The 18,991-nt window shown below is 36.7% G+C and overlaps 1 protein-coding gene across 6 annotated transcripts in view; it reads right to left on the bottom strand.

Annotated features, from left to right (window-relative positions):
• TPD52L1 (TPD52 like 1) overlaps positions 1-18,991 on the bottom strand; it is a 377,442-nt gene that overhangs the window by 4,427 nt on the left and 354,024 nt on the right. For 2 of the 6 annotated variants that reach the window (XM_076002992.1, XM_012777510.3), the window contains 5 exons: positions 14,118-14,266; positions 8,990-9,091; positions 5,603-5,617; positions 3,881-3,919; positions 874-934 (listed from right to left, as the gene is read on the bottom strand). In XM_076002992.1, the coding sequence (XP_075859107.1) occupies positions 874-934; positions 3,881-3,919; positions 5,603-5,617; positions 8,990-9,091; positions 14,118-14,266 (366 nt within the window). The remainder of the gene's footprint in view (positions 1-873; positions 935-3,880; positions 3,920-5,602; positions 5,618-8,989; positions 9,092-14,117; positions 14,267-18,991) is intronic. The other 4 variants (XM_012777511.3, XM_012777512.3, XM_076002993.1 and 1 more) reach the window with 4 other exon arrangements.

Consider the following 18,991-nt stretch of genomic DNA (forward strand, 5'->3'; position numbering starts at 1 on the left):
TTGTACACAAAATAGTCATGATGACAAGTCATTGTTTAGGTGATAGCCTTTTAAAAAATGATCTTAGTAATTAAATAGTTTTAAGTGATTTTTCTGGTTTTAAAAGTTCGATACATTTTAAGACTAGACTTTATTTTTTTTTTTTATTTTTATTTAAGACTAGATTTTATTTTTGCTCTTTTTCTTCTGTGGGCTAACTTGCCTATGCTCAAACAATATATCTAGTGAATTTTTTTTTAACATCTACCATGTAAAAGTTCATATTCAGTTATAAAAAGTTCATAAAAGTTAATATTCAGTTTATACCCAGGGATCAAATGCATGATTATAAAATGTGATTCGGCTTAACTTTTCCTCCACAATAACCATACTATGCTGTGCCTGATCAGTATGTGAATTCAGTAATGAAGTCTAAGAAGCTGACAGGTATTGGATGGCAGTATAATACATGGTACCAAGTTTGTTTTTGCTGTTCCATGTCCAAACCACAGGAGCTCTGGGCTGTTATTGAACTTTACTCACCCTCTAAATTCAGAATTCATATGGCCTTATCCTATCCACAATCATCTCTCACATATCTACTGTCGAGGGCAAAAAGAGATTAAGAGGTAAACACAAAGTCCAATTCACTTTTATGAACAATTCATCCCTGAATGGTTTACACAAACAACTCTAAGGATACAGGAACACTATTCAGTACTGGTTTTATTTATAGGTTTCGATGTGAAGAGAAAGGTCTGACTTTACGCAGGTCCGCCTTCCTGGCTGAACAGAATGCTGGCAGCCCTGCCTTGCCTTTGGAACTAATGGCAGCAGTGACTACACTGTCCTGATTCAATGGACCCACTCACACAGAATTCACTTCATCTGTACCTTGAGGCTTGTGACAGTTGTCTCAACCCTCTCCTCAAATGATTTGAAAGTAGGAGAATTCCTAAAATAACAAAAAAAGAGAGGTCAGCTCTAAAGACCTAGCTGTCTTAGCAACCATGCTGTTTGGTTTTCTGCTCTTTATTTGTAAACATCGCCTCTGCACCAGAGCTACCTGTGGGTTCGCCACCTCCACCTACCACATTTTAAAACATATGTCATTTCTGCGAGGTTATGTACAGAAACCAGAACCTGACATGGAATTTTTCTAGGTAAAACCATCAAACACTCAACTGTAGAGTAAATAATACAGGCATCATTTGGCAATGATACAACTATAATAATTACACAGTACACTGTAAATCATTTCCAATGAGTCCATGGAGTGATAGATAGCTTAATTTTCCATTTAGCAATTAATTTGTTTTTATCACAATACTCCTCTTCCCAACTCAGTTTTTTAGTGAGCAATGGAAAATCTGTATGAAGAATGTCATGTTTGAGTTTTACCACTTGGAATTTTAAAGTTATTTATTTCAGCAAATGTGAGACAAGACAAAAATAACGTAAGCAAAAGTGATTTGCTTGATTCATTTTTTTTTCTTTTCCATGCCTCAAAAAGTAATCATTTTGACAATTTACATGAAGTGGTGTTTCAAAAAGTTAATGCTTTCATTATCTTAAGTTGAAATATGCCCAATTACCTACCAAATGCCTGATCAAAATGGTGTTATTAGCATGTGGTATTTCTTCTCCCAAACAGGATATACCTATTTGTTCTTTTACCAAGCAGCCTATCAGCATTTTATTTGTGGCTCATTCATTGTGTTAAATGATCCATATATCATCTTGTTGCTTTAAGCAGTAAATACTACATTTGGTGCTTTCTGGCTTTCCATAGTGGATTTTGCCACATGATATTACAGTGTAATGACATCATTAACATTAAAAATATCACCAAGTCCAACTAAAGAAACAGGAACTGAACTAAATGTATCTTAACTCTTGTATCCATGTCAGCTTTCAATGCAAGGACTCCATCATTTTCAGGTCAAATAATTCAACTAAATATCACTATATTTCATAAGCCACATGTCATTCTCTCTTGCGTGTAAAAAAAGTAAAATAACAGGAATGGCCTGATGAAACTCCTTTATAAAGGAGAAGAGCTATAAAATATGGGTTTAACTGTATGGTGTGGGGTGAAGCATGGTTTTTATACTAACATAGAAAATATAGAGGTTTTTTTTTTTTTTTTTTTAGTGAATTTTGCCATTGTTAGGGATTGTCTCCTGAGTCTCTGACACTCCACATGGTCAGAAATGCACCTGCATTCAGGCTGGATGGATGAGCAATGATGAGCTCAGAGGTTCCAGAAAATCATCAAGCCTTGTGTATGACTCAAACATGAGTCAAACTCCCATGAGAACCCCTCCAGAATCCCTGTTTCATGATGATATAATAGACATTATACTTGAGTGACTCGAAAGTATATACTTATTGGTACTTCACTTCCACTGCAGGTTTTGTTTGGCCAAGCCTGCCCATGTGACTGCCTGTCATCCATCAGCTGTACAGACCCATGGTGGGCAGATGGTTAAGCCTATGGTTCATGGATATCTGTTCAACAAGTAAAATCATGTTTGTTTTTAAAGTTAACTTCAGGCAAACTCATGTGGACTGCATTTGACCCATAAACCACTATTAGACGGATTCCTGGTTCCTAGAACAAAACCATTATTTATTTATTTATTTATTGCAAGCCTTCTTTGGGCACCCAGACTTAAAATTTGAAACATAATTGAGCTCAGAGCCTTGGGTTAGACTACTCAATTTGGTGTTCTTATGCTAGAGGGAGCAAGCCCCTCAAAGATGAACTAAGCAATCTTAAATCTATACTGTCTATTTACCACCAAATACAGAGAACCAAATGCTGTGGTTGAATTTCCAAATCAACCAATTAGCCAAATAACCCAGTGTAAAAGAGACTTCATCAGGCATAACGGAACAGACATTCCTCTAATCAAATTACACTAGAATGTATGCTGGAGAACAGGGAGAAACTGTTTAAACAGTTCTAACCAAATCATGTTCAACTACAAACTTTTGGCACTGCAAAGAATTTGGCTTTAGTAGTCTTAACCTATTTAGTAACAGAGCCCCCTCTATAATGTGCTCAACCCACAACATATAATATGCTTGATCTCTAGGCAGCTCTAGGGCTCTGGGAGCACCTTGGAAAGAGTAGTAAATCTGTTTCTAGCTTCTCATTTTAAATATGATGAAACTGATACCACTAGATAATTTTCCTGATAATTTTTCTGATTCCCAATCTAACGTTCTTTCCCATATACACTATCGCTATTAGTTTGATTTTATCTGATTGTATTACTCAGCCATGCAAACTTGAAGCTGGGAATGTCTTTCCCACAAGTGTTCATCCAGCCAGTAATTTTAATGACACTTTACTATTCAACAGATCTCACCTTAATATCTTCCTTAAAAGTCCTAATGATATCCTTTCTAGAACTTGAGCCCTCTCAGTCTCCTATCTTTTCATTTAAACTTTCTCCCAGGCGCCTATTTAATTCTGCTGAAATAAGAAAACACTTTTCTACCTTTGCAAGTGTGCTTGGAATGTTCTAGATCTTGTGCTAAGTGCTTTACACGGGTTACTTTGTTTATGCCTCACAACAGCCATATGAGGTAGGTCTCATTTCTTGCAATGTATGAATAAGAGAAGGGAGATTGATAGTCTTAGGTCACACGGGAAAGGCTGGACTTTAGCCAGCGTGTCAGGCCAGAAGCCCAAGCCCATTACACTATTCGCCTATGGAACTGTCAGCCTTTTCTCCAGAACGCCATCAGAAAAGACAATGAGGCCGGTCATGGCGCGTCAGCAATTTCCTTCCACATAAAGGAGAAAAAAAAAAACTCCACAGGTAAATGCAAAGAAATATTTTAAACACATTCTGCATTAATATTATATAAAATATTTTACACACATTACCTCATGGCAGGCATACTTATGGAATGGCGAATGGAGTAGCTTCAGGGCAAAAGCAGATTAAAGGGGGGGAAAAAGAAGATGGGACAATATAAGTACATGAGGAACTCCCCATTCACAGTTCTAAAACAGCAATTTCAAATATCTGAAATATTCCCTGCCCACCCAACCAAGATGATATTTGTTTTCCTTCGGTATAATGGGGGTACAGCCAGCTTTCAAGGGTACAAATGAGGAAGAGATGATCTATGGTTGCATATTATTTCACTTCCTGCAGGCTCCCTATGCCAGGAAACCTGGGAATGTCTGGTTTCCCCCAGGTGGGCCCAGTAGCCTGTGGGCATCCTCTCTAGGCCCAACCTGGGTCTCCACTGCCTTCTCCTGCTCAGGAAGACAGTAATGAGAGAAGGGCAGCACCCAGGAAGCAGAGCCAGGCAGGTAGACGCTAATCACTCCATTGTAGAGAAACTGTCCAGAGGAAGGCAGGTAGTTAACATAAGGCAATCAAGGAAGCATGCACCAGGCAAACGCAATTCACACAAGGCAAAGTGAGGGCAGGGACTTCTGCATCCATTCTGGTTTGACTGTCAGGAATATCTGGTGCAAATAAAAACATTCCTGAGAAGTTTAAGAGATTCAGCCTTCTCATCCTATTAACCCTACAATAGCTGACTCATCTTCCCTCTAATTGATTCCTTGTTATTTTCTATTGAGTTCCACTCAGAAATGAGGCTGAGCAGAGGGAGGAAGCAAAATGAATCCATTCCCCTGAGCACTAGTACTGGCTGCTGGTTCCCCTTCACTTGTTTCAACAATGTCCCTGCTTTCTCTTCTCTAAGAAGCTAAAAGGTCAGGGATCATATTTGTCACCCTTCCCCGACAATATCCACTGAGGCCATTCGTATGGACAGCACTTTACTAGAATACAGAAAGTAAAGGACAAAGAAATTTGGGGGATGCTTATATTTTTACACTAGACACTCCATTTAGAAACTATTAGGCAAAATATTTCATCAAATGACATTTAAAAAGCATCACTATAAGAAATTTATCAGCATTGCCTAATCTGTTCATCTCTGTAAACATAAGCAGTTTTCTTAGAAAAATTCAATTCAAAAACAAAAGTACACACTAAGATTCCTGGTAGAAGGCAGCTTAATTCAGAGGCCTGGGACTGACAATTGCAAACTTCTTAACATATGTGCTTTCCTGGTAACCTTTCTCCCTTGCAACTTCAGAAGGTACAAAAAGTTGCAGGCGAAACATCGGCACAAATCAACAATTACAAGAAATTCAAACAAACATGACGATCTAGAGAAAACAATTTTCTGTTTGTCTACTTTCTAGAAGTTTTACCTAAAAATCCACCACTCTCAATCTCCACTTTCTTCTTCTGCTTCTTTTTTTTTTTTTTTTTTTCTTTCCTTCTTTCAATTCTAAGGACCTCTGCCAAGGCAGGAAGAAATGGTGCAGAAAAAAGATTCCTAAGGGATTGCTCAGCAAGTGAAATTGGTGTAAATGAGTCAGCAATGAGATAAATGGTGTACTTAAATAAATTCAAATGCAGTAAGTGCCCTATAATCTTTTTCTGGTCATGAGCACTCTCTGCAAAAGACAGTCGAGTTTTCTGGTGGAGGCACCCTGTGAAAGAAACCCTGAGTGTCAAGCCCTGGGCGTCAAGGCAGGGAGCGGGCAGAGCCCCACACGCAGCCACGCGGTGCTTACCCGATGGAGTGAGACCTGCAGCCCAGCAGCATGGGGAGAAAAGCAGAGCAGTTAGCACACAGGAGGCACAGCAACCGTGCTGCCATTGGGGTCCCCTTTCCAGAGCCCCAAAAGCAAAGATTGGGAAACACCATTCACCACTCTTCTCTGAGTATACTGACTTTTTCATGTGTCTTGCAGATTATTTTACCAACTTGTTATAAGTTTTGCTTCTAACTATCATTCCCATGAATATATAGCAAGGGTTGGACTCTCTTATAAAATTGCATGTCTTCTCCAAACATTTCATCCCCATTGCATCACAGTTTTTGAACAAATTCACTAAGAAGTTCCAAGAAGATGCTGATATTATTATAAAAACGATTCCAACAGCTTGTATTTCTTTGGAATACTTTCATAAATGTGAACTAATTTTAACTTCTTGGGAAACACTTTGGTCATACAGGTATTAATAATGTTCTTTTACGGATGGAGAAAGACAAGGCAATTCCATGACAATCAGGTTAAATTGAAAATCTTAGCTTGGGACATGTAATTTATTTTTACAAAACATATAAATTAAATCCTAACATAGTGCTTTTCACTCAAATATTAAAAGGTCTAAATTCTATGTTTTCAAAATCTTACTGTAAATATTCATTGGAATTATTTTAATAAAAAACTGAGAGGTATGTTTTTTCTTCTAAGGTGTCTAAATTTTGCTAGGAATCATTTTGAAAAAATTCAGAAATTTGGTCCTAGAATGCACAAGAGAATTTTATAGCATACCTAATAAAAATATAGAATAATATGACATTTTTAACCAAAAAGAAGATTAAAATAAAATGTCTGTGATAAAATTTTAACATTTCCCCGCTATCATTTTATAAATTGGCACATCAACTTGAACAAAAAATCAAAACTTATTAATTTTTCTTATTTAAGAGTTTTTAATTAAACTTAAGCAACTTCAAAATCAGTTTTATGCATGTTACTTGTTTTAGCATAGTTTCAAACTAAAACTTCTTTGCAAAAGTTGTTGCTTTCACTAAGAATTATCCTCATTTATATACAAATGTTAAATATAATTTGAAAGAAATATACGAATATCAAATATTACATAAAACTATAGCTCTGAATTTTTCAAACTCTTCAAAATATTTCAGGTTGTATTTACATCTCAAGTAACTAACATAGGCTACATTTTCCCAATATTTTTAGCCACAGTTTATAATAAAAGTGTTGCATCTGTAGAGTAGTAACTATTAATAATAAAAAGTTTAGAACTCCTGGGAAATAGGTTATCCATTATGCTAAAACAAAGCCACATTGAAACAGGAGGAAAGGTAATCAACACAACCTTGATATTATACCCAGTTTGTGTATGAACACGAAGGCCAACATGTTACATGTATGAAACACAGTCTTTATTCTTTACTATTCGGGAAAACAATGAGCAGAGCCTTTATGAAATACAGTGGGCTCCTGTGAATGAACTCTCCCTAATTTCCATCATGTGGGGTCACCTTGTAACGGAGATGGTCACTTAATAAGAGAAAAAGTAATATTTACTGAGTGCATAATACATGGCAGACTCTTGTCTGTTACTTTGATAATAACCCAATGATGCTATTACTCTTATCACCATTTCACAAATGAGCACACCCAGGAACAGGGGAGGGGAACTAAGTCATGCCTGTCTTCCTCATAACCTGATCTCAAACCGGGTTACCTGGGAGCTAGTAACATATACACATTCCCAGGCTCCACCCAAGGCCTCCTTGTACGATCCGACAGGTGCGACCTGGGAATATGTATTCTAAGCAAGCTTCAGTGGCATTTGTAAGGTCCCCTAAAGATGCAGAAACGCTACTCCAGTCACCAGTAGTATGCCAAGTTTCCAGTGCTCAACTGAAAGATTTCAACTAAGTATGTAGAAAACAATTTTTATAAACATGGCCAACTACATTTTCTCAGGTATAACAGGTAATAAGGTCTTTCCTATTTTAAGGGATTATTTAATTAGTTTAGATAAATGTTATAATACAATACCATTGAAATGACTGAAAATTTTATTTCTAATAAAATTAGGGGTAAGTAAAAATCCAGGAGGTTTACCTGTTCAGCACACCTGCCTCTGAAAAGTTTAAATTGCTTTTTGTTGTGGTGGTATTAGTAAAAATGAAGATAAAAGAATATTCTCAAATTCATGCAGGTGTCCTTACTTAACTCTGGCCTTGCAAATGCCTAGTTGTTAAGATGGTGCATGAATATTGGGCACAATCCAACAATTTTTGAAGTTAAAAAAATAATTTAAAAAATATATATGTAAAGATAAATATAAATATAAAGATGCAAACATATATATTTTCCTCTGGGTATCAAAAACTTTTTATTTTTATAAAAAATTAATAGTTTAAGGATACGGCAAAAGAAATACATATAGAATCTTTTTTAAAAAGAGGAAATTTAAAATGTACTTGAAAAGTTTTTTAAAAAATGAATTTAGTTTCTAGAGAGAAAAATGAAACTGATTTCTAAAGAAAAATCTCCCAAAGCATATTAACCAAATTCAAAATAAACTATGATAGTTATTTAAACAAGCAAAAATTGTAAGACCAATAACACTATAGAAGATAATTTCCTTGTACATAATATGAAAAGTAAAAATGGCCAATACTACATTTTTTTTTCTGGTGCCTACAATAAGAACTTTTGGTTCCCAGTTCAAAATCAACCTTGATGTTCACCCTCATTTTACATAATAGTGAAATAGCCAAAATGTACAAGAGTATTTGTCTGAAAGTGTTGCTATAGCTATGCATTGGAAGATAATAAAGCCATTCAAAATGAAGGTGTTACATCATAAGGAGGGCATTAAAAACTGAAAGTGTAATAAATACTTATTAAGATATTCACAAAATATTGATAAAGTGAAGAAAGAAAACTACCAGAAGTATATATTATATGGGACCTTATTGGAACAAAAGAATAAATATGTATGTATTTAGCACAAATAAAATATACTACATGGATGTATGAAAATACATAACTTAGAATAGTTTAATAGAGCATGCTCCACTGCATGTATATTTTAACTTATGGTTTAAATTTTAGCTAGTCAGATTCAGTGTGTGCTACATTCTTTGGAAATCTCACTCATTCTCTAACTAATATCTTCTATTTTTACTAGGTCGGGTCCTAGCGAAAAGGGGATTTTTAGGACCAGGCCTTTAAAAAATCCCAATATAAAAATTTATCTTAGTCATCAATCAATATCAGCCATGTAACATTTTTATCTATTAAATTTTTTTTAAAATATGGCAAGAAGCCCAGCCAATCGATAATGTTCCCTTCAAGCAGAAAGCCAAGGCTTAGCACTGTTCCCCCGGTTCTTTCCCGCAGTACCTCATGTCTCCAAACTTCTTGCTGATGGCCGTCCCCACGTTGCTGAAAGCTGCAGTCGCTTTCTGCCCTGCATGACTCAGGGTTTCATGTGTTTTCTTGTAGCTAGAAGCAAAACAGAGCAATAGTAAGCAACACAGTTCTATCTCATGATCTCCTGTAAAACATTCATCTTCCTTCTCTCTGCTTACTTTGAAAATTTCCTTTCCTGAACACATTTAAGAAGATCCGCAGAAGGTGAGTGAAGGGAAATTTGCCCTTGTGTGTTGTAAAGCCATTCCAGCAAACAACAGCTCTGTAGGCACCTGTACTTCCCAACAAAGCTCAAATCTGGTCAAGGGCTAATGCTAAACCTTTCTTTGGCAAAGGTCTAACCATGACAGCAATAGCAACAAACATTTATTGAGGACTTCATATGCATTAACTCATTTAAAACTGTTTACCGGGAGATTTTTTTTGTTTTGTTTTGAGTACAAGTAAGCTTTGTATTTTTCAGTGAAAGTCAACAGGAAAATAGGCTTTACTTTTCAGGGACTCAGCCAGGGCAGGTTAGCTGTTTGGCCAGCACACTGATCCTAGGACTTTCAATAGTGTGGGGTAAGGGTCTTTCTTTCCAAGCCAAATAAAAAGCATTCTGTTGAATTTTCATGTCTTACTAATTTGAAAGTCAGTATTAATAATCAAAAGGAGAAATCATGTCATCTTCTAAATTGTTTTGACTTAAAGCATTTTTCTACATACAACTGGAAGAAAAAATTAAAAATGCATCTTTTTTATGAAAAGATATTTTATAGCACAAATATATTTTTTATTATGAGATTTAAAAGAGAGCAATCCTTTAATGGCTACATATGCAGCATTTCACCAAAGATACAAAACAAAGTTAAAATTATTTTCTTCCAAAGGTTCAAAGGTTCCCTAAACATGTTATGAAAATATAAATTTACCACTCGAATCTAAAAAAAAACCCAGAAGAACTATGTAATAAGATGAAAGTCTAAAGAAGAATGAACTGTGTGAGAGATTGGGTAAGTACATCTTTTAAAATTAGGTCTTTAATCTTCACTGGCACTTCCGAACTCAACAGTGCTGCAACGCTTCTCATAAAAAGAGATAATAATCATTTCTGAACATGATGGCCTGGAAGTCTTAGAAGCACAAAATCAAAGAGTAAATAAATCATAAACTAAACTTCAATTTTCAAGTGCTGTGAATTTTTTAAATGCTGAGAGTGAGGCTTTTACTTCTCCTTATACAAGATGAAGTTACTAAGTTTTCAAAAAGATGGAATAGTGATGAGATAGTTTAAATTCCTTTCTAAGACCTTCTACCATTTCAACTGTGGCACAATTCAGAGGAGTTATTAGTAGGGAGCTTTCAGGGGTTAGCAAAGCAGAACACTTATGAAATAAATGAAGCCTATCACTTTGAATAGCCCACCACAAAGTTGCATTTCCTCATTCCTACTTCTACCTACAGAAGGGATTCAATTCCCCCCCCCCCATGTCTCCTTGAAGCCTAAAGACAATATAAAAAAGCAGCAGAAAATATAAAAGGGGAAGGACTTTTTTGTGGGTCCTCGGATTCTCTCAAACCTAGGCACATAAAAAACTATGACAAGAACAACAGGGACAGCAAACCCTGGGCATGGATGACCTCTTGTCCTACTCCTGTGTTCCTGGATCCTTCTATAAAGGAAATAATTTCAGTCTGCTGTGTAATTATTCCTAATCATTGGTCCCTATTTCAATTTGAATCCTACTGCAGACTAAAACATACCAAAAACTTTCATTAACATACCATAGATTTTTCTTTTCATTATAAATCAAATTAAATAGGTCATGATTGCTTAATCAGTATGCAAAGTATTGCCTCTGGGAAACACACACATCCTCTGACAGTTAAAATCCTTTTTAGTGACTTGAAATCTGATTCTACAGAACCCAACCACAGCTCACCATTCCCTTACATCAAATTTTTCATCACATGAGGTGTAGATCTTGTACTGGAGTGTGTATCATGAATACTAACAGAGTGGAGGTTAATTCATTCAGAGGGTTAAATAGATTCTATCACTCCTCCCAGCAGATAACGATGACCCTCCCCCTTCCCTCAGCATCCAAAAAAAGGGTCGGAGAAAGACCCTCTCCCAAAATTATACAGTCGATGGACTTATGCCTCCTGCTTAAGGAAGGGATTGATTTTTCCCTACAAAGGAATGTTCACTTCACTCTCAGAGGTTAGTGAGTCCACGATCATCTCTTTCTTTTAAACAATCTTGAAGGAAATCTCACTCAGTCATATAGTTTCCAGTGGCATCTATATGCAGGTGAATCCCAAGTGTCCACGTGAGCCTTTTCCTCTGAGTTGCCCTCTCAGTATATAAACTTGTTGGTCTGTTGGGCATTTCAGACGTCACATAAGCAAAACTGAATTCTGGAGTCTCTCCTCCAGACCTGTTTTTCAATCTTTCTCACCACAGAGAATAATTACTGCATGTTTACAAAGTGTCAGACACTGTCCTGCAGGCTTATACAAATATTAACTCACTGAATCCACACTACCTGTGGCACAGGTATGAATACGAACCTAACCACCATGCTGTCCCTAACCACAGTGAACAGCTCCTGCACTCACCCAGTGGCTCAAGTGAAACACCTGAACGTCATACTTCTTCCCTTTATTTACCTCATTGTCCGCCTTTAAACCACTTGGTCTGACCTCCAGATCCTCTCCCCTCTCTGTCCATGACTTTGTCTGTAAGACAAACAAATCCCCCAAAACTCTTCTTCCTGACTAGACTCTAAAATCCATGACCCCAGGGAGTACATCTGTGCTATTCACCCAACAAAAAACTTTACACTAAGTAGACTGCCTGGCTATGAAACCGATTTGTTTTTTCAAATATGGGAAAACACAAACTACATATTCTCCTCTGTGGGAAGAGGCTAGACGCCTTCCTTGAACTTGCCTGCTCTAATCCCACATCTCAGGAGAAGTAAGGCTCTCTCCCCACCCTGCCCCACCTCCTAGCCTGCCCACATCAGACCCGGCAGACATGGCACACCCTGCCCAGCACTCTCACCTCCCTGCCTCCCACTCCCTTTATTTTTTTATTTTTTGGCTGTTTAAATCTTTGTATACTTTTTTTCCCCAGCATATTGTGGGGGTACAAATGTTAAGTTTACATATATTACCCTTGCCTCCCCTCCCGCTTCGAGTCAGAGCTTCCAGAGTGTCCATACCCTAGTTGGTGCGAGTTGCATTCATTATGTATGTATACACCCATCCCCTCCCCCACACCTGCCCGACACCCCATAGATGTCATTCCTATATGTCCACTTAGGTGTTGATCCATTAATACCAACTTGCTGGTGATCCCACCCCCTTTAGAAACAGGATTGACAGAATCCCTCCTCTCCATGTGGTTAGCTTATCCTTGCAGTGTGATTAGGGAGGCCAAGCAGAAAGGTCCTCCTGGTTCTTACAACCTAGAGCGAAGTTTAGATCCGTGTGACATGAAGCTGCCAGGCCTGGATTAAATACAATGGCGATCAGACCCAGAGAACCGGAGATTGTTCAGCCTCACACTATCAGGGCCTATTATATCAATGCTATTCATTAGCATTGACTGCCACAGTAGAAAGACAGAGGCCCAAACCACTGACGGAAAAACTTATTTAATTCAGTGCCTAAAATCCAGTTGTCCTCTTCAAGAGACTGTTCATTCGGCATTGCAATATATCTTTTAAGTTGCTGCACATCAATGTGTGGTTTCTTACTTTCTTCCACAGTTGTGATCGTCAGGTTGGAAAGGTTGGTTAGCCTCTAGAGATAAACTGACGGGCTCTCTGCCTCCTTCCTGCCCTACTCCGGGCTACACCCTGAACCTGTCTGGATGAGTCCTTGGGGAGCACAAGCATAGAAGCCAGTAGGGCTGCTGGGCCATGTTTAGGGGCACATGGAAACTAAGGAACCAGGCTGGGGAGACTTCAGGCTCCTTTTAGATCTGACTCCTCACATAAAGAGCATGTTCACACAGGAGCAAACAGTCTTACACCTTCGTTCTTAGGAATCAGCAGGCAAAGCTGGCGGCTGGCAACCCTGAAATAATTACTGATGATCATGAGTACCTCTTCCTACTACCAGGCCTCTCTATGCCTAGGAGAAAAGTCCCACAAAGAGGAAAACTTACTCCCACTTATGTATTAGGAATGCAATATTCTTATCTTCCAAATGGGAGATACTAGGGGAAGAAATGCACAATCCAAAGATGAAAATTTCTTGATGGTGGAATTTAGAACTGAAGTTAGGGCTAAAGATAGGAAGCCTCTGTGATTTCCCCATCATCCCCTAACCCCCAACACACTAAAAGAAAATTTATATCACATATGTGGTCACCTTATTCCCTTTGGTACAAGACCATCCAGCAAGCAAAATCTTTTAAATCATGAAAAAAGTAATGCTATGGTTAAATATTTCATGTAACTTAAAAAATAATCCAATAAAAGTGTGATTGTAGAATAGCCAAGGTTATTCTGTACCTTGCCTAACACAAGACAAGAAGACAATAATAGCAAAGCCCAAACCATTTCTGTGGGTCTAAATCCAGCTCTAAATATTTCCTAGAGTAGTGAGGATAAAAAGCACATACCAAAAGATGAGAGGTAAAAGGTTTTCTTAAAAAATCAATTGCTAACGAGTCAGTACTAGAACTGACAACCATTTTTGAAAGACATTCAAAATATGTAGTGAGTGTCAAGTATGCTAAGAAAAAACACCTGCCCATTTACAATTTTCATGAAAAAAAGTAAAAAAATATATATATAACCACTGTTTAAAATGTATAATAAGAGAAAACATTTAAACTGTAAAACCCCATGAGAGTAGTCTAAGTGAAAATAGTTTTAGTGAACAAAGTTTTATTTGAAGTTAAATTATTGATTCTGATTCATGTGCAACATACTTAATGACTATTCATATTTCTTTTTGTGCTTCTCCAGAAAATATTTTTTCTAGCTATGAGTACCAAATCAGCTTTGTAGGAAAAAAAAAAACCAAAACAGAACAGAAGCGTGAAGAGACAGATGGCTGAGTAAATTTTTAAAAATTGTGATGATGTCATACTTACGCAGTGGAAGTCTGCATGTCATGCCAGCTTTTGCTGAAGTTCTGTTTTAATTCATTCATCAGGTTCATGCCGAGTTTTTGCTTTATCTCAACCAGATGCCTTTCTTTCGCTGACAAAACTTGTCGTAATGTTGTAATTTCGTCTTCTAGCTAGATATGGGAGGGGAAATGGTGGAGAAAAATGTTAGACCAGCTGAAGAGTCCATTTCCAAAAGCTCTGGGTGCCCCAAGGCAGCCTCTAAATCCTTATATTTCCAAAGTCCAATGTTTGGCTACACCAAACACAACCTATACACTTGACAGTCAACTCTAATATCTAAAAATAAAAATCAATTTTTTAGTTTTACTGATTACAAAAGTAATCAATGCTGCTTGTAAAAAATTCAGATTGTATAGCAAAATATAAACAAAAAGTAAAAATCACCTGTGATCTACTAGGAAATATCTACCACTTATTATTTGGTTTCTAAACTTCCAAATGGTTTTCTAAAATTGTACATAGATGTAGTTTTTGGACAAAAATTGGCTTAGTACTGTACACTGTATTTTACAAAACAACTTCTTTTCAAGCGTTGTTAGTCAGTGTTGTTTATTTTTTGCCAACCAGACGTAGCTGCCTTGGTGTAGGAACAGATTTGGCAGACAATGTGGCTTTGCCAAGCCTGAGCCTTCAGCAAGGGAGGAACAAGGGAGTAGAGGATGTATGTAAGGGAGTGATTTGTGTTGCTTTTACTTTTCAACAGTTTTATTGACATACAACTGACATACAATAAACTGCACATACTTGAAGTGTGTAATTTGTAAGTTTTGACATATGTATCCACCCAAGGAATTATCACCACAATCAAGGCAGTAAGCATATCCATCACCTCCTAATTGCTCTTTGTAATCCCTCCTTCCTTTTTTCCTATCTCCCACCCTTTTTTCACTGAGTAGCCAATGGCCTACCTTCCTTCCTTCCTTCCTTCCTTCCTTCCTTCCTTCCTTCCTTCCTTCCTTCCTTCCTTCCTTCCTTCCTCCCTCCCTCCCTCCCTCCCTCCCTCCCTCCCTCTCTCTCTCTCTCTCTCTCTCTCTCTCTCTCTCTCTCTCTCTCTCTCTCTCTTTCTCTCTTTCTCTCTTTCTCTCTTTCTCTCTTTCTCTCTTTCTCTCTTTCTCTCTTTCTCTCTTTCTCTCTTTCTCTCTTTCTTTCTTTCTTTCTTTCTTTCTCTTTCTTTCTTTCCTTCTTTCTTTTCTTTCTTTTTTAGACAGAGTCTCAATCTGTTGCCCGGGCCAGAGTGCCACTGCATCAGCCTAGCTCACAGCAACCTCAAACTCCTGGGCTCAAGCAATCCTCCTGCCTCAGCCTCCCAAGTAGCTGGGACTACAGGCAGGTGCCACCATGCCCAGCTAATTTTTTCTATTTTTGGTAGAGACTGGGTCTCACTCTTTCTTGCTCAGACTGGTCTCTAATTCCTGAACCCCTCGATCCACCCCTCTCAGCCTCCTAGAGTGCTAGGATTACAGGTGTGAGCCACTGCGCCCAGCCTGATTTTCTTTCACTAGAGTTTAGTTTGCATTTCCTAGAATTTGATATAAACTGAATCATACAGTATGTACTCATTTTTGCCTGGCTTTGTTTACTCAGCATCGTTCTTTGAGATTCATCAACGTTGTTGCATTATCTATAGTTCCTCCCTTTTTATTTTTGTATAGTAGTATTCCATTGTATGGCTATACCACAGTTTGTTGTTTATTCACCTGCTGAAGGACATTTGGGTTTGGCTAATGCAAATAAAGCTCCTATGAAAATTCATGTGCAAGGCTTTGTATAGACATATTTCCTCTTTCCCCAGTGCTAAAAAAAAAAAAAAGCAGATTTTTTCAACAATATATTGTTGCTCTTGCCACTGTAATTTCTAACAAAGGAGTTCTATAAAATACTCAAATTTTAGGAAGTGTTGTTATATCCTGTGAAAGTAAATCTGAATAAGCCACAAAGTCTTTTATTTTAATTGGTTTTCGTACTCTGTGATGTATTGCCCTGTTAATATGCTTAAATTTACATCTTTGTTGTCTGAAAAGTTCAAATACTTGTGACTTTTCTTTGTTAAACCAAAAAAGAATTATTTGAACATCCTTAGTCTCCCAGATGCACAAAGGTAATAAAATTCTGCCACTTTTCTCGATTTCTTAAAAAAAAAAAGCTGCTATGTCTCATTCACATTCAAAGTGTCACTCTACTTCTGACCACAAACTATATCACCAACCCTGTCAGTCATCTTGCAAATGTGTTCTTTGGGTCACAAGAGACATAGCTGCCAGGAAAGCAGCTCAAGAAAGATTTCTGCCTGTGCAAAAAAAATAGTCTTTTACAAGCCGAAGGAAGATTTTGCCCCAATGGTGAACGGACAGGAATATTGTTATGAACCTTTATACCCACCAATAATCACTTAAGCAAAACAGGCAAAAATACTGAATCACAAGCATCTGAAATATCACAGTAAGAGACAATAATATCTTGGGGTTTTTAATATTGACAAAATGTCCTGGCAATGTAACATTATTTATGTTCATGGAACATCTTTTATATGTTCATGGAAATCTTTCTAAAATCTAAAATGGATTACACATTCTATAAACACCGTTTGATCAATATCACCCTGTCTTTTCTTGATGAGCAACTGTCTTCAGTACGCACACATTAATATTGATTACTGCAAAGAAGTATACTCTGGAACCACCAAAGGGAATAATGCTGGTAGCCTCTCTATTCCATGTGAACACACTGTTATTTTAAAATTAAACTCCTCTATTCTTTTGCTATCATGTCATATTCCACTTTTTCACTTTGTCAATCCGTTCCCTAATATTTCTTATGGTTATATCTCTTGCTCTTTTACTACAGAAAATGCTTGGGCTTCATGTTAGTCTTTTATTCTCTATTAAAAAGACCTTTTCTGCTTTCTTTCATTTAGAGCAAGTGAAATTACTGGGAGTCTGGTTTTTTTTGTTGTTGTTGTTTGTTTGTTTGTTTGTTTTTGGTACATTCAGTATTCCTGTAGTTTCCACTGTGTAATAAAAATAATGGGAAACATTTTAACTTGTAGAAATAAATTACAGATGTATGAAAGGAAAAAGAGGCTTAAACTTCTTAATATCCTCAATCTTATATCCATGGGACCCCAGAAATGTATTCAAAATCATGGGGGGCTGTGGGTTATTTATTAGTTATCTAAGGGGGAGTAAGTAAAAGGATTCAGAGTTTTCATTAGATTTTTAATAAAATTTTGATCCCAAAAAAGTGACAGAGAGAAATATCAAAGGTACCAATTTACCAAACATCATCCTAAAGAGAGAAATATAAAGTCTCACATTTAATAATTTAAAAATACAGATACATCTTAAAAGCCATCTGTGGGGAAGAGACCTATTTGAACTTGGTTATTTAGTAGGGTCTATTTTCAGGTTCTATAATAAAATTCTAACCATTTCAATAAAATATAAGTATTCATATTTCTCAAAGCTTTCAATGTATTTATTGAAGGCCTAATATACACCCAAAATCTATTAAGCAAACCCCAGAAGTTAGAAAACAGACAGTCTTAAATTACATTAACTTGCAAGATTGAAAACAGCCAACCCACCTCTTTCTACAGAGGCAAGAATCTTGCTGCAACAACACAACAAAAAGGTCTCTAATGACAAATACTTTCCATGCTGATGAATGATGAAATTCAATCCCTCATCTGACCAATGAGATTTTTTGGTCTAGTTATACCAGTGGCTCTCAACTTCAGTTTACATAAGAGTCAATCAGAGAACATATTTAAAATGCAGATTCCCAGATGTATGCTTCTTTTTCAATGCCCTGAGAGTCTGATATCTTAAATTTGGTGGGACCAGATGTTATTTAAAAAGCACCCCTAGATATTCTAAGGCACGTAGTATGTAAACTATATATTGTAAGTACTTTTGTAAGCTATATCAAATTTGGATGAAATGGAGTGCAGGTAAATCACATTAATTAATTAAAGTATTTAATATGTCCTTTCCCTTTTAATTTAATTTCCTTTTTTTGTTGTTGTTAATTTTCCACACACAGCATTGACCCTTTTAATTTTAAATTAATTATTTCTTCATTATAAATGAATAGTCTAGTTCTTTGGTTTTTTGACTCCCCAGATAATTTACTTGCAGGATAAATATTTATGCTCAAGATAAGATGTGTAAACTTGATTATTTAAATATGAATTAACAGGAAAATAACAAGTGTTGGTAAAGATGTAAAAGAATTGCTGATGGGAATGTAAAATGGTTCAGCCACTGTGGAAAATAGTCTTGATGATTTCTCAAAAAGTTAAACATAGAATTGCCATATCATGCAGCAATCCCACTCTTAGGTATATACCCCAGAGAACTGGAAACAGGATCTCAAATACATGTACATACAACTTTATAGCAACATTATTCACAGTAGCCAAAAAATGAAAATAGCCCACATGTCCATCACAGGATGTATGGATCGACAAATTGTAGTGTAAAATGGAATACTATTCAGCTAAAAAATGTAATGAAGTACTGATGACTACTACAACATACGTAAACCTCAAAAACATCAGGCTAAGGGAAAGAAACCAGACACAAGAGGTCACATATTATATGATTCCATTTATATGAAATATCCAGAGGCTGGGGAGGGGGAAATGGGAAGCAATTGCTTAATGAGTCCGAGGTTTCCTTTCAGGGTGAGGAAATATGCTGGAACTAGATAGAGGTGGTGACTATACAACACGGTGAGTGTACTAAATGCCACTGAATTGTTCACTTCAAAATGGGTAATTTTATGTTATATAGATTTACTTCAATATAAAATGAAAAAAATGTGAATTAACTAAT

The sequence above is a fragment of the Microcebus murinus genome, chromosome 5, assembly GCF_040939455.1.
Source record: "Microcebus murinus isolate Inina chromosome 5, M.murinus_Inina_mat1.0, whole genome shotgun sequence".
In the NCBI taxonomy this organism is placed as follows: domain Eukaryota; kingdom Metazoa; phylum Chordata; class Mammalia; order Primates; family Cheirogaleidae; genus Microcebus; species Microcebus murinus.